The 15,515-nt window shown below is 47.7% G+C and overlaps 1 protein-coding gene across 1 annotated transcript in view; it reads right to left on the bottom strand.

Annotated features, from left to right (window-relative positions):
• Positions 1-15,515, bottom strand: part of CFAP92 (cilia and flagella associated protein 92 (putative)) — a 132,593-nt gene that overhangs the window by 98,583 nt on the left and 18,495 nt on the right. The window contains exons 3-4 of the mRNA XM_090022235.1: positions 6,337-6,544; positions 1,394-1,525 (exon numbers count right to left, since the gene is read on the bottom strand). Of these exons, the coding sequence (XP_089878361.1) occupies positions 1,394-1,525; positions 6,337-6,544 (340 nt within the window). The remainder of the gene's footprint in view (positions 1-1,393; positions 1,526-6,336; positions 6,545-15,515) is intronic.

The raw sequence follows: 15,515 nt of genomic DNA, 5'->3' as shown, positions 1-15,515 counted from the left end.
GTGCCACTGCCGCCCACCCCGATTACAGCCTGGCCCAGCTCCCACTGGGAAGAGCCCGGTGCCACCCTGGCCTCAACCAAAGTGGCAGCCTGCCTTGCCCCATACAGATCCGGGGGCACACCCCCCCATGCCCTCCCAGGGTGCATCCAGCTGTGGGAGCCGCCCTCCCTCCCCCACCCCCAGCAACCTCCAGATGAGCTGTGGCTCTGCCCTGTGCCCAATTCCGCCCTGGCTCGGTAGCCCCTGCCCCAGCCCCAGCCCCTGCCTCAGCCCCAGTCCCACTCCCTCCCTCACCGCAGGGGCCTCGATCTACCCCCACCCCCCACGCCCCTTCACTTTCCCCTCCCCTCCCACCACAACAAATGTACCAGCCGGACACTGCTCTTCAAGTTGCCAGGCTGTGTATTGGAAATCGGATCAGTATCAGCTAATATACCTCCTTAAAAATTGGCTATCGGTATTGGCCCCAAAAACGTCTATCGGTGCTGCACCTTTAGTTACAAACAATAACCTAGATAATTTATACATCCACACAGATACAAAATCAGAATCCTTGCACTTCAGTTTCTAAAATGCAGACTTTTACTACTTGAGCTACCTTCTTTAGTAATCCATAGTAGTATGTTGATTACCTTCTCTATAAAAATGTATTTATATTTATAACTGTGACAAATGAGCATTATTCCCCTTTTACGGATACAGAACTGAGGTACAGAGAAGTTTCATATCTAATATTGGATATGCAGTTTGAAAACAGAGGGCCTGATTTTTCAGAGTACTTTACTTAGTATACTGTAATATTCTGTATCAGGGGTGTTCAACCTCTGGCTCACAAGCCATATGTGGCCTGTGGGGCTCCCCACACATCAGAGAATTTGGCAGTAAGGTAGTGGTGGCCCTTAATACTGACACCCTTCCCCTGCCAAATTCCCAGACCCCAAGACCTGCGCATGTGGTCAGAGCCAGGCTGTGTCCCTTGCCCCCGCAGGGCTCATGCCCCCTTCCTCTTGTGGACCATGGCCTCTTCCTCATGTGGGGCCGGGCCATGCCTCCTTTTCTTTGAGGAGAAGACTGGGGTTGAGGGGCCAGGTCATGTCTCCTTTTCCCCGGCAGGGGGTGGCTTGGGGCCACATCTCCTTCCAACCCCCATAGGGCCAGGTTGGAGCCAGGTCACACCCTCTTCACCTCCACAGGGCTGAGTTAAGCTCATCCCCTCCTCCCCTCCCCACAGCGATAGGTCACATCTCTCCCCCTACTGCAGGGACAGGCTACATACAGGTTCCTCATCTCTGCATGTCCCCCACAACCAGGGCCCCAGTTTCAGTCCCTTATTCTGGGCTCTTTATCTTAGTTTTTGCCCAGTGAGTCTCAGTCTCTGATCATACTACTGTACCTGCCACAGGACTGGTTGCAAGTTCATCCAGCACACTGGATTTCTTCACACTTTTACTTTTAGTGCAGCTGGGTGCTGGCTGATTGTCTTCAAAGAGTTTTCTTTGATATAGCACTGTAAATTTCACCCCACCTGGTGGGACAAAAAAACCCAAGAGATTCTCAGACTTAATTTTCCCTTATTTTGGCTGTACTTTACCTGAATGCTGCCCCCACCCTTGGGTCATAGCAGGTAAAGCATCTCCCCCCTGTTATACTATCAGCCTTTCTATGATCTAAGGGAAATCAATCCATGAGTTCCCTGATGTCTATGGGTTTGGAGGTGAAGACGGAAGGCAAGGTAGATCTGTACTTCATAGACTAATTAAATCAGAAAAGTATAGTATCTTAGGTTCATTCACTGGCTCCTCTGTCAATGTCACATAATGTCACATATGCCACTACCTGCTTACAGTGCCTCTCTGCTTTCTACATTGGACAGACAGAGTGATCCTTACGTGAAAGAATGAATGGACACAAAACTGACATGAATTCCAAAAAGACACAATCCTGTGGCAGAACACTTTAACCTCTGTAGACATTCCATCAATGACCTCAAAGTGGCTGTTCTTAGACAATAACACTTTTAAAAATATAGAAAGAATAATAGAAAATTAACTTGAATGGGAAATTGTGAAACAACAAATCATCTAGGGTGTCTATACATGTACTCCGCAATGGTGGTGGTGGAGGGTGCTTTAATTAGAGAGGCTCTGAGAGCTGCTTTAATGAAAGTGCCTGCAGTGTCATGTGTATTCCGTGTCCCATGCTTCAAAATGGCAGTGGAGGTGTTTGAACTGAAGGTCATTCAACAACTTTAGTTCAAGTGCCCCTGCCATTTTGAAGCGTGAGGACATTTAACAGATGTGACACGGAGGCTGCTAGAGCACATTAACACACTCCAGCAGACTCCATTAATCAAATCTGCTCCAATGCATGCACATTAGCTTGTGTCAGAGCAAACATTTGGTACATATATAGATGCCTCTGGAGACCAGATTGTGTTAAATTTGGTCTAAGCTGGGGGTGGGCAAAATGCTGGATCAGGCTGACAGTCAGACTCCATTTCCCAGCAAACCCTGCCCATATTGCTGCAGCTAGTTCCCATGGAGACCCCAAAAGAGGTGGGGCCATGACAGCATGGCACCAGGATTTCCATGGAGACATGAAAGTTTATGCTATACATGTCTGATTTGCTTAGGCTACAACAGGGGTGGGCAATTAATTCGACTGGAGGGCCACTTCACAAATTTTTGTGATCTGCTAAGGCTGTATGGCCCCACCCCTTGACAGTTGCCCTGCCCCCTGGTCACCATTTTCTGGCTGGAAGTCCCACCCCCTAACCCCTATCCTTTGCCCCCGGAAGTACTCCTTTTGGAAGGGGGTAGCATGGCCTTGCAACTGGAAGTTACACTCTGTCACATGGTCTTTGTCAGGGGTAGGCAATGTTTTTTGGCCAGAGTGCTGAAAAACACCACAATGTTTAAGTTGTAACTGTGCTGGAGTGCCGGCATGCCAAATACCAAAACTGGGGCATGGGGTATATGGCAGGATGCACTACATATTAATATAGTTAATAATCATAAATGTTTCTTTTTAATGGTAAATACCAGGTTTTCTAAAAATTCTAAACCTGGTGACAACAAATAAAACTTCATAGAGGCAAGAGAGGAGAGGAAGAGGCAGGGAGGGAAGAGGCAGGGAAGAGGGAAGAGAGAGGCAAGAGGGAGGGAAGAAAGAAGAGAGAGGGAAGAGGGAGGGAAGGGGAGGAGAGAGAGAGAGAGGAAGAGGAGACAGGGAACAGAAAATAGGGGGAAGAGAGAGAGAGAAGAGAGAAGGGAGAAAGAAGAGAGAGGGAAGAGCGAGGGAAGGAAGGAGGGAGAGGGAAAGAGAGAGAGAGAGAGAGGAAGAGAAGCACGGGGAGAAGCAGGCACAGGGGGAGGCACCACAGGTAGGCTGGCCTGCCCAGGCCCTTGGGAAGGTGGTAGCTGGAGGGGGAGTGGGGCTGGGAGAGGAGTGGGGACTACTTCAGAGTTCTACAGACTTGGGCCACAGCTAGGCCCCATGCGGCACCCAAAGTGGAACCCAGCCTTGCCCTCACAGCTCCATGGGATGGGATGCAATCGCCCTGCCCACAAGAGGATTCTGCTTGGCAGAGGCAGGACACTGGGCTTGGGGAGCTCCCAGCTCTGCCTCTGTGCATACTGGTCACAGCACAAATGGGGCAGAGTCCTCCGGGCCATGGTGGCAGGAGCCCCTGGGGCTCTGGGAACAGAAGCACAAAGCTGTACACTTACCTCTGCTGGCCTGGCCTATCCGGTCCCAAGCAGCATGTCTCAGTTGCCACTTCTCCTTGCCAGTGCTGACTTGGCTGGGCCTGTTGCATTCCGAGCAGCACGCAGAGAAGCAGCGGCTGGGCTGGCTTTGCTGAGTGCTTCTCAAGATGGGATGGGCCTGGCTGGATCAGCACCAGTGAGGAGAAGCAGTGGCTGACCCAGTTGAGCCGTGTGCCACTGCCTTGCATGCTGCTCGGCACAGGCTCAACCATGGTTTTGCCTCTCTGGTGCCAGTCCATCCCGAGTGGTGCGGGGAAGTGGCATGCAGCTCACCCGCCACTTCTCCTTGCCAGTGCTGAACCAGCTTGGCCCGGCCCGTCCTGAACGGCATGCAGCAAAGTTGGCCCAGCCGCTGCTTCCATGCGTGCCACCAGGGATGCAATAGGCCTGGCCAAATTGGCACCAGTGAGGAGAAATGGTGGCTAAGCCGCATGCTGCTTGGGACTGGCAGGGACAGGCCAGCAGGGGTAAATAGAAGCTGCAGCTTTGCTGTGTGCCTCTCAGGCCTGGCCAGGCTGCCACCAGGGAGAGGAAACCACAGCTAAGCTGGTCCTGAGTGGCACGTGGCTCAGTCGCTGCTTCTTCTCACTGATGTCAATCCGGCTGGGCCCGTCCTGTCCCGTCCCGTCCCGTCCCGTCCGGAGCAGCACGCAACAAAGCCGGCCCAGCCACTGCTTTGCTGTGTGCTGCTCAGGATGAGATGGGCCCGGCCAGGTCAGCACCAGCGAAGAGAAGCAGCTGACTGGAGCATGGGGCCCCCATTCCTTCTCACAGCCCCTGCCCCTCCCCAAGCTGCTCCCTGCCCCTGCTGGGTGCAGGATGGGGCCGGGCTCACCTTGCTGCTCAGCCATAGGCTCCTGCTGGGTTCTGCTGCTGCTGCTGCCTGCCTGTCATCTTTGACAGGCAGGCAGTGAGGGGCAGATAAAAATTAATTTTCTAAAATTTGTGGAGGCCCTGTGGGCTGGATAGAATGAGCTGATGGGCCATATCCAGCCAGCAGGCCATATTTTACCCACCCCTGGGCTACAAAGTACAAATCTACTCTGCCATCTGCCTGACTTCAGACAAACACAGCTAACTACCTCTCTTTGGAGATGAAGGTCAGAAGAGGTTAGAAGACTGCCCCCAAAACCTGCAGGGGGAACCTATGGATTCCTGGGGCTTATGGGGTCCCCTAACATATAACTCCTGCAAACGAAGCAATTAGCCACAGGAATAATTGGGGTAAGTAGCAATGGCCCTCCTTGCAGTGACTCCTATGGTATGTGATCTGGAAGGTAGAACTTTTACCATGTCATCCCTTTCTGCATTCATCACCCTGCATAAACATAGCCAGTCTCCCCCCTACAGACTCTAAAGGATTCATCAGAAAACACTCTGAGGGCATGCACAGAGTTTCCACTCACCCACAATGGTAATATCCCAGTAGTAGAGGATCAGGCATTCACACCCCTTTGAAAGATAGAGACCTAATGCTCCATTAAAAATCTCATCAGCTCCTATACTCTGACAGAATTCTGAGCATTTGAGACAATGCTGTATTTTCTTGCATACCACTTACCCCAGAATATAATACAAATCTTGCTTTTGAAAGGCAGAATAAAGGGGGGGAAAGATTTTTCCAGAGTCAGGGCTGCATAGAGCAAGGACAGAGTCTAATCTTCGAATGACTCACCCTTTCTTTCCTGCTTAACTTAAACTAGCTGCTGCTGAAACTGGTCTTCATGAGTAGATGTTTGATTTTAGGCAGAAATAGGAGGAGAGAGATCAGGAACAGCTAGCAGACAGAAGAACTGTGCAAAGAAAGGTTACCTAGATCACTAACAAAAATAAATAATTGTTAACACCTATGGAGTGAAGAACAATGAGCCATTAAGTTAACTGACTCCTTCAGTTGCCTCAATGGTAATGCAACAGCTGCTGCACTGTGAAGCAGGAAGCAAAGCAGAGTACTTCTATCCCATTCAGAAAATCAGCTTCCCACTTAATATACACATCCCTATTTTGGGGAACTGATTTTAGTGGGGAAAGTGCGTGCTGTATTCCAGAAAATACAGCATTTGACTTGATAACAATCTATATGTGCACCCCAATGCACAATTGGTACTTACTTTAGCAAGTACTAAATGACTGTGCAACATGCTACTGTGCAGTAATTTGTTGCTACCATGCAGTAGTGGCGGTGTCACAGTTAGTACCTGCTGATGCTATGTCACTGTAGTGACAAGCTGTGTTGCTGTACCTCACTGCTATGGTGACATAGCATCATCCAGTCTACACAGTCAACATGTTAGCACTCTGCCTCTGAGTCCGTTGAGGACATTCCAGAACCATTTATTACAATATGAAAATACAGCAATATTCTTAATGAGTATTATATTACATGAATCTGAAATTATAATCTTACCATTGATTAAACAGCAGGCACATACAAGGTAGTTGAGTAAAAGAGAAAACGCACACGTATGAAATATTGTGCATCTGTGCTAAAACTAAAAGGAAAATCTGTTTTCTTGTTTTTCTTAGGATACATTTTATAGGGAGTTTGCTTCTTTACTTTAATACTTACCAATCGCATCTACATCCTCTGCTTGTGAATATGAAATCCTTGGTTTACTAAATTTAGCTTTTGCACAAACTTTGTCCCTGGTATCCCACAGCTTTAACGTTATTTTGTGTTCTCTCAGTTTTGTTAAAAATTCATTGGTAACATTAATATCAATTCTGTGATTCCAAGAGACCCATATCTGGTCATTTTCAAACCATGGCTTCACAACCTTGTTAAAAAAAAAGAGAGAGATGAAAACCATTAGAGAGAACATGAGAACCACTGAACAGTTAACATTCACACACAGTCTGAAGCTATTTATATAAAAAAGGATCCACACAGAGAAAAGAGTCCACATTTTATTCCAAGAGATTTAGGATTACAAAACACCATACAAGTGTTAAAGTAGGCCTGGCATTCACATAACTAGGGAGACAGAGGAGTAAAGTAACATATGATACCTAGGACAGGAGATTGATCCAGGCTGATCTTGACAAGCTCATGAAATGCGCAGATGAGAACCTGATCATGTTCAACGCTGAAAAATGCAAGGTTCTCCACCTTGGAAGGCAAAACCTGCACCATGCTTATAGGCTCAGTAGAGCTATGCTGGTTAGCACTACAGATGAAAGGGACTTGGGGGTCATAGATTTATAGATTTCATAGACATTAGGGCTGGAAGGGACCTCGGGAGATCATCGAGTCCAGCCTCCTGCCCAAAGGGCAGGAAGTCAGCAGGGATCATAGGATCCCAGCAAGATAAGCATCCAATTTACTCTTGAAGGTGTTCAATGTAGGTGCTTGAACCACCTCCGCTGGCAGACTGTTCCAGACCTTGGGGGCTCGGACAGTAAAGAAATTCTTCCTTATGTCCAGCCTGAAACGGTCTTGCAGGAGTTTGTGACCGTTCGACCTCGTCATCCCTTGGGGCGCTCTGGTGAACAGATGTTCCCCCAGATCCTGGTGGTCACCCCTGATAAACTTATAGGTGGCCATCAGATCACCCCTGAGCCTGCGCTTTTCCAGGCTAAAGAGTCCCATGGCTCTCAGCTTGTCATCGTAAGATCTGTTTTCCTGACCTCTGATCATGCGCGTGGCTCTCCTCTGGACTCTCTCAAGCTTCTCCACATCCTTTTTGAATTGTGGAGCCCAAAACTGGACGCAGTACTCCAGCTGCGGCCTCACCAAGGCTGAGTACAAGGGGAGAATGATGTCCCAGGATTTGCTCGAGAAGCATCTATGGATGCACGCCAGCATTTTGGTCGCTTTACTAGCCGCAGCATCGCATTGGAGGCTCATGTTCATCTTGTGGTTAATGATGACCCCCAAGTCTCTTTCTTCTGTAGTGCTAACCAACGTAGCACTGCCGAGCCTATAAGGATGCTGCAGGTTTTTCCTCCCAAGGTGGAGAACCTTGCATTTTTCGGTGTTAAACACCATGAGGTTCTCGTCTGCCCATTTGCTGAGCTTGTCCAGGTCAGCCTGGATCACCCACCTATCTTCTGGCGTGGATGCTTTGCCCCAAAGTTTGGTGTCATCGGCGAACTTGGCCAGTCCACTCCTAACTCCAATGTCCACATCGTTAATGAAGATGTTGAACAGTATGGGTCCCAGGACAGAGCCTTGAGGGACCGCACTGGTCACAGGGCACCACGATGAGTGACTGGCATCAATCACAACCCTCTGGGTCCGACCACGAAGCCAATTTCCCAGCCAGCGGATCGTGGTGGAGCCAAAGCCTCATCTGGGCAGTTTGGCCAAGAGGTGATCATGGGATACCAGATCAAAAGCTTTTTTGAAGTCAAGATATATGACATCAATCTCTTCTCCCTTGTCCAGGTGATAGGTCACCTGGTCATAGAAGGAAATGAGATTGGTCAAACAAGACCTACCCGCAACAAACCCGTGCTGGCTATCCCTTAGAATGTTAGCCTGGGCCAGTCCATCAAGGAAGGCCTCCTTAATAAACTTTTCTAAGATCTTCCCCAGGATAGAAGTCAGGCTAATGGGCCTGGAGTTAGCCGGATCCACTCTCCTCCCTTTCTTAAAGATCGGCACCACATTGGCCTTCTTCCAGTCTTCGGGCACTACACCAGAGCGCCAGGAGTTTTCAAAGATCTGTGCCAGGGGCTGGGCTATGACGCTCGCCAGCTCCTTGAGTACCCTGGGGTGCAGGTTGTCAGGGCTGGCTGACTTGAAGGTATCCAGCTTCTCAAGGTGTTCCTTCACGAGGTCAGCATTGATGGAGGGTAGGGGATCCCCCTCACCCAGATTTCCCTGTCCCATAGCAGGCATGGGCATCCTGTGTGACTGATGAAAGACTGACGCAAAGTACCTATTTAATAGATTGGCTTTTTCCTGGGCGTCAGTTGTCAGTTGCCCCATCTGGTTTAGCAGGGGTCCAACATTGCCCTTGCTTTTCCTCCGGCTCCCCACATATCTGAAAAAGGACTTTTTGTTGTCCTTGATGCCTGAAGCTAGTTGGAGTTCAGTTGCAGCCTTGGCTTTCCTGGTTTGCTCCCTGCAGGACCGGACCAGCGTGGAGTAATCCTCCTTGGAGGTGAATCCCGTCCTCCATCCTTTGTAGGCTTTCCTTTTTAGCCACAGTAGGTCCGCTAGGTCTCTGGAGAGCCAGGGGGGCTGCTGTGCCTTCTTGCTGCCTTTCCTCCATGTTGGAATAGATTTAGCTTGTGCACTGAGGATCGCTTCCTTGAGAAGCAACCACTCTTCTTGAACTCCCAACTCCCTGGGGTCATGGTCCCTGAGGGCCTGACTGACTAGCCTCTTGAGCTTGTCAAAGTCAGCTTTTCTGAAGTCAAGGACTTCTGTGTTGCTGACTGACTTGCCAGCTTTACGGCGGATGGTGAAGGTGATCAGCTCGTGGTCACTGTCACCCAACTTCCCATCGATCACTAGGTCGCCGATTAGGTCGTCCCCCGTAGCCAGTACCAGGTCAAGCAGCGCTTTGCCTCTCGTTGGCCCATAGACTTCTTGGGTCAGGTAGAGGTCATCCACGCACGAGAGAAAGCTTTGCGCCCGCTGAGATTTAGCTGAGTGATCTTCCCACGAGATGTCCGGGTAATTGAAGTCACCCATGACAACCAAGGTCCTGGAGCAAGCGGGCTCAGTCAGTTCCCGGGCGAACTCCTGCTCAAGCTCGAGACTTTGAGTGGGAGGTCTGTAGTAGACTCCCACCGTTGTGTCCCCTGTGCTGAATTCCCCACGAATTTTTACCCAGAGGGTCTCTAGCTGTCCATGCTGGTCGCCAACAGCTTGCAGGGACATGTAGCTTTCCTTCACATAGAGAGCTACACCCCCGCCCCTTTTGTCAACACGATCCCTCCTGTACAGGGTATAGCCCTCTATACCCGTGGTCCAGTCATGGATGGAGTCCCACCAGGTCTCCGTTATCCCAATGACATCATATTTCTTTGCACTGAGCAGGAGGACGAGCTCATCCTGCTTGTTGCCCAGGCTCCTGGCATTAGTGTACAGGCAGGTTGACCACAACATGAACATGAGCCTTCAGTGTGATGCTGCAGCTAGCAAAGCAAGCAAAACGCTGGCTTGCATCCACAGATGCTTCTCAAACAAATCCCAGGATGTCATTCTCCCATTGTATTCGGCCTTGGTGAGGCCACAGCTGGAGTACTGCATCCAGTTTTGGGCTCCACAATTCAATAAGGATGTGGAGAAGCTTGAGAGGGTGCAGAGGAGAGCCACGCACATGATCAGAGGTCAGGAAAACAGACCTTATGATGAGAGGCTGAGAGCCATAGGACTCTTCAGCCTGGAAAAGCACCGGCTCAGGGGTGACCTGGTGGCCACCTACAAATTTATCAGGGGTGCTCATCAGGATCTGAGGGAAAGTCTGTTCACTAGAGCACCCCAAGGGATGACAAGATAGAATGGTCACAAACTCCGCCGCAACTTATTCAGGCTGGACTTAAGAACTTCTTCACTGTCCGAGCCCCCAAGGTCTAGAATAGACTGTTGCTGGAGGTGGTTTAAGTACCCACTTTGAAGTCCTTCAAGACACATTTGGATGCTTATCTTGCTGGGATCTTATGATCCCTGCTGACTTCCTGCCCCAGGGGCAGGGGGCTGGACTCAATGATCCTCTGGCATCCCTTCCAGCCCAGATGTCTATGAAGTCTATGAAGGAAGTACAGCTCTCCCTTAATAACTCACCACAAATTAGAAGAAAGGTAAAAGACTACACTATGAACAGTTGTCTTGAAAGAAAATATATTTGAAGTGGGAATAAGAATTAGGTCATGCTGGACCTTATCAGAAATTTTTACAGAAAACTTGTACTTAATAATTGTTAATCTAAATTAAAGCTGGCTGTGATACAGCAGCACATTTGGTTGGCCTAACCAAAATTATCTTATTCAACTAAGATCTTATTCAGATTTTATAAAGATGAGGGATCAAAACAAACAAACACAAATTAAACTGCCAGCATGAGAGAGCATATAGAGGTTTAATAAAATACTATGCTTTTTTACATGTTGAATCAATGCACACCAAAGTAAACCACACATAGTAAAACCAACTGTAAATTCTAAAGTAGCGGTTCCCAAAGTGTGGCTTGTGCAACATGGGACCTATGAGATCCCATAACATGGCCCATAACATGGCCCACAAGCCCCTGCCACTCAAAAGTGCCCCTTTGAAATGGCCCTTCCAGGTCAAAACTTTAGGAACCCCTAAAGCCTATGAGGTTATGTGAGTGAAGGACTCTGCTTTTCAGGATTGTCAGTACATCTTTCTCCATGATGCAACTGACTTTTTTATTTGTTAGTAGGCAAAATATAGAGAATCTGAATCTTAAAAAAAGCATGAAAGAAATTAGTCTACCTAAAGCACTGGGAATACAAAAGGAAATGACAGAGGCAAGGCACCAATTAGTCATTTTCAACCTACTCTATGAATAGGATAGGTAATTGAGGGTAAATGAAAGGAATGGTATAAGGTAAAGGAAAATATATGACTTGCCTTTGTAATTCGTACTTAAGGCAATGATCAATGGAACAGTCTGCCAGCGGAGGTGGTTCAAGCACCTACATTGAACACCTTCAAGAGTAAATTGGATGCTTATCTTGCTGGGATCCTATGACCCCAGCTGACTTCCTGCCCTTTGGGCAGGGGGCTGGACTCGATCTCCCGAGGTCCCTTCCAGCCCTAATGTCTATGAAATCTATGAAACTACTCAGATGAGAAAGGTAACCATTGTTTGGTCTCATATTTATTCCCAAGAAAGGCATTTGAAGTCTTTCATGCCTTCATGTTTCAAAACAGACCAAGATCAATTTTTAGTTGTTGGGGTTTCTTAATTCTAGCATACTTAATCATATACTAAAAATGCATTATAAACTAAATATGGTCTGACCTACTACACAGTGGCCATGGCTACATGTGCGCTTAACTGAGGAGTAGACTAATTAATTGCAGAGTAAGGCATCATTGGGTGCGTCTACACGAGACACTAACTGCACAGTAGCCTCATACTACTGCGCAGTAGTGGCGGGCAAAACCTGTGCTAATATGCTACTGTGCAGTAATATTAGGTTACTGCATAGTTAGTGTCTGTAAAAACCTGTACAGCAGCACTACTATGCAGTACTGCCAGTTGCTGCTCATTGATTTAGTACTTGGTTATGTAAGTACTAAACTTAATGCGCAGTAACTATGGCACATTAATGAATGTGTAGACACACCCAGTGTCTACATGTGCAATGCTATCAAACCGCAGTAAACTAATTTATGCTATCATAAGTTAGTATTGTTGGGGGTAGTACTATCTTACAGTGGGGTAATTAATTGCAATTAAATTCACATGTAGATCCTGACCACAGGCATAAATTGTGCCCAGTCAGCAAGAAGACAGACTCCTGCCTGCTACCTAGCCACGTGGCTCTTGCACTTTCAGTACCCTCATGCTCAAGCCAACCACTCCGCTGCCCCAATGCTGCCACCCAGAGCCTGGGGCTGACACTTCTCCCCCTGCCCTTCCCTTCTCCCCCCACCACTTCGTGCCTCTTGCCAGCCTAGGTCTGCCCCCCAGACACTGGAACACACTGCTGCTGCCAACTGCAGGCCCACACTGCCACCCGCTGCCTGGGCCTGCCCCTCCGAACTTGCTGCCAACCACCACCACCTGCTAACACCCACTGAAGCCTGACTGCTGTGGAGGGCCAGAGCAGAGAAGTAACAACCTGGCTTAAACTGCTCTGTCCCTGCTCAACTTGCTGCTGTAGAAGTAGTTTATTCTGGCTCAAAATGCTCTGGAGTTTATTGTTTCGAATTAATTGTACATGGAGATGCACCCACTATATATAGGTCAAGCACTTCTCTTTAACAGGAGCATTTCCAGTTTCTAATAACTTCCTCAAAGTTTTGTATTTTGCCTAATGTTTAGTATACTTATCTCAATCAGGAAGCAAATGTATTTTCCTTAAAAATTATGCTTTAAAAAGTTTAGCTATTTTCAAACATAGAACAAATGAAAAATTTTTCATCCTAAAGCAGCTTGAATCCTATTAAAGCAATTGAAATGGAGCTTCTCTTTGGAAGCTGATAAACACCTTGATAACTGGTGTCCATGAAATGATAAAATTAACAATTATTGGGTGTCCATATATAGACAGGCAGAAATGGGATACCATGTTTCACTGAAAAAAAAATATAATAGCATATCAGAACCCCTGTTGTCATCAACATGCACACTGAATGTTGAATGAGGCTGAGGTCTGCTTTAGTCAGTGCAGGATTTATATTGTATGTACATTATGAGGGATCAAGTGACACATTAAACAACTACAGTTTTTTAATGTCTGGGTATTAATCACTACCTGTCTCTAGAACTATTCTATGGTTTTGTATTCACTCACTGATGAAATTACTGCCATTGAATATTTCTGTTTGTGTTGCTCTGGCTGAACCTGTGGAGTTGCTGGCTGACAGTGAAAGGGCAACAAAAAAAAAAAGAAAAAGAAAAAGCATAGAACGGGATAAAAAGGGAAGATAAATGGGAAAGTCAAATGATGAAGAGAAAGCATTTTAACTGTACCACTATGTTTAAAAAATCAATACTAGACAATAAACCTGAGTGATTTTTTTTTAAAGACAAGGGTGTCAAAGATATAGCCTTTGTAGTCATTTTACCTGGGCCACATGTCTCATAGAGGCACCAGGATGAGGGGCAGGGCCCACCGTTAAGAGCCCTGTTGGGGATGTGTCAATGGGAGGCACAGAGTGGGGAAGTAGGAGTTATAAAAACCAAAGCTACATTAACCCCCTGCTTGTCCCACTGCCACCACAGCTTCTAGCCTGGGGGCCCAGGTGAGTTTCATACCCCTTGTCTAAGTAATGCATAAGTTTATATACAATTACTTTGATGACAGGCAATTGCAAATTAATGAGGACTATGGGCAAGATTTTGCCTTTATATGCAACAGACTCTTCTCGTTGTCTTTGGAGCAGCCAAGGGCAGGGTTGCCCCACATCAGAAAAGCAATACCAAAACTAAATGGGTTATGAAACAGAAGGATAAACTTTGGTCACTATTATTCAGTGATGTGGCAGGAGGAAAGGGAAAAATGTCAAATTAAATGGCAACGCTTTTTCAGCAACAGACTTCTATCCAGATTCTTTAATTATGCTCTTTACCTAGAGGCAAATTCCAATTTAATTTTTCCTAGATGGTCCTTATTATGTTATGTCCTTGAAGTGATTGGAAGATGAGTGAACTATGCAAAAATGGAAGTTGCTTGTTTTTGCTTCCCATCCTCCTATAAATCCTGAAACATATCTGTGATTGTTACATCAGAATTGCAACACAAAATGAATTAATGAAATAGCTGATGTCAAACTGTTAACTCTGAGAAAGTTTTACTGTAGTGGCAAGTGTTCCACTTAGTAAAGTATCATGACTAGAAACTGCATACTTTTGTATTAGGGAGGAATTTGAAAAGCACATGTGCAAAGTAAATACACTAGTACTTTAGTACTTTAATAGACAAGGGGAGGGAGGGGGTTCGCGATGCTGAGAGAGAAAGAAGATAGATGCACACAAACCCGTTACAATGGTCCGCAATCGTGGAGGAAGTGGCTCAAAGAAAGTGTCTCAGTCCATACAGAGTCTCATCACGGGGATCCTCTTCGGGTGGAGCGGGGTTGTCCGTTGCTGAAGAATTCTCTCAAAAGTGAAGGTCCATCTGGTGCAGGGGGGAAGGTTCAGGCGGTCCCCTCTGTGTCCGGTCCGGCGGCAGGTCGTCTGGTGGGGTCGGAGTACTGGCGGCGGCCTGTGATGTGTTCCACGTAGATGTTGCGGGACCAACAGATGGTGTCGGTCACTATGAGGCAGCGCATCAGCTTGGAGTAGCAGCGGGAGAGGTGGCAGGCATGCAGGATGCTCTCGTTGCTGGGGTCCCAGGCTCCGAGCATTCGCACGATGAGTGCGTCGACCGTCATGTCATAGCTGCGGCCTGTGGCAGAAAGCCACCTTGGTTTCTCCCCAAAATCTCTGCCCTGTGACAACGTGATTAGATGGGCCAGCACAGAGGATTCACACCTCAGCCTGTCTCTTTAGGTAACCTGAGCTGGCTGCATTCCTGAGGGAGGGGGGAAACCTGCTCCCTCTGCCTACGTGACTGGCATCAGCCACCTGGGTGAGGGGCTTCTACCTGGGGAGCTAGAATCTGCCCGGTAACAGGTGATGTATTTCAAATTGGTTGGCTGACAGCCAACTGGGGCTAACCTCCACTGGACCAGGTGAATGAGGTCATAGGGGCTATATAGGTTGGTGGGGGAAAGGAGGCTCTCTCTCTCTTCGGCCATGAGGTGAAGCAGCAGCAAAGCAGGGGAGACAGAGAAGCCTTACCATCTGATCCTAGCTCTCTCTCTCACCCCAAGACTCCAGAGGGGAAACTCAACCAGCCTCTGGAAGATGCTTGTGAGTAAGCTACTCAATCTGATTAGATATTTAGCTGGCAGTAACACAGATGCGTGATCAAAAGGCTGCCTCAGCCACACTGTTTGCTCTTTAGGATTTCTAAGATATTGCTCAATCCTGTACCCTAGTTTACCCTACCCCTTGTAATCAATAAAGTTCTCCTTTTTGACTGGTGTGGGAGACTTATTGAGGGGTGGGTCTAAAGGAGACTTTACTTTTTGCCCCCTGACTTGGGGAAGTG

This window comes from Crocodylus siamensis, chromosome 11 (genome assembly GCF_052110815.1).
Source record: "Crocodylus siamensis isolate JL-2025a chromosome 11, ASM5211081v1, whole genome shotgun sequence".
In the NCBI taxonomy this organism is placed as follows: Eukaryota; Metazoa; Chordata; order Crocodylia; family Crocodylidae; genus Crocodylus; species Crocodylus siamensis.
Note: the sequence above shows the minus strand (reverse complement) of the source record. Positions and strands in the feature narration are given on the sequence as shown.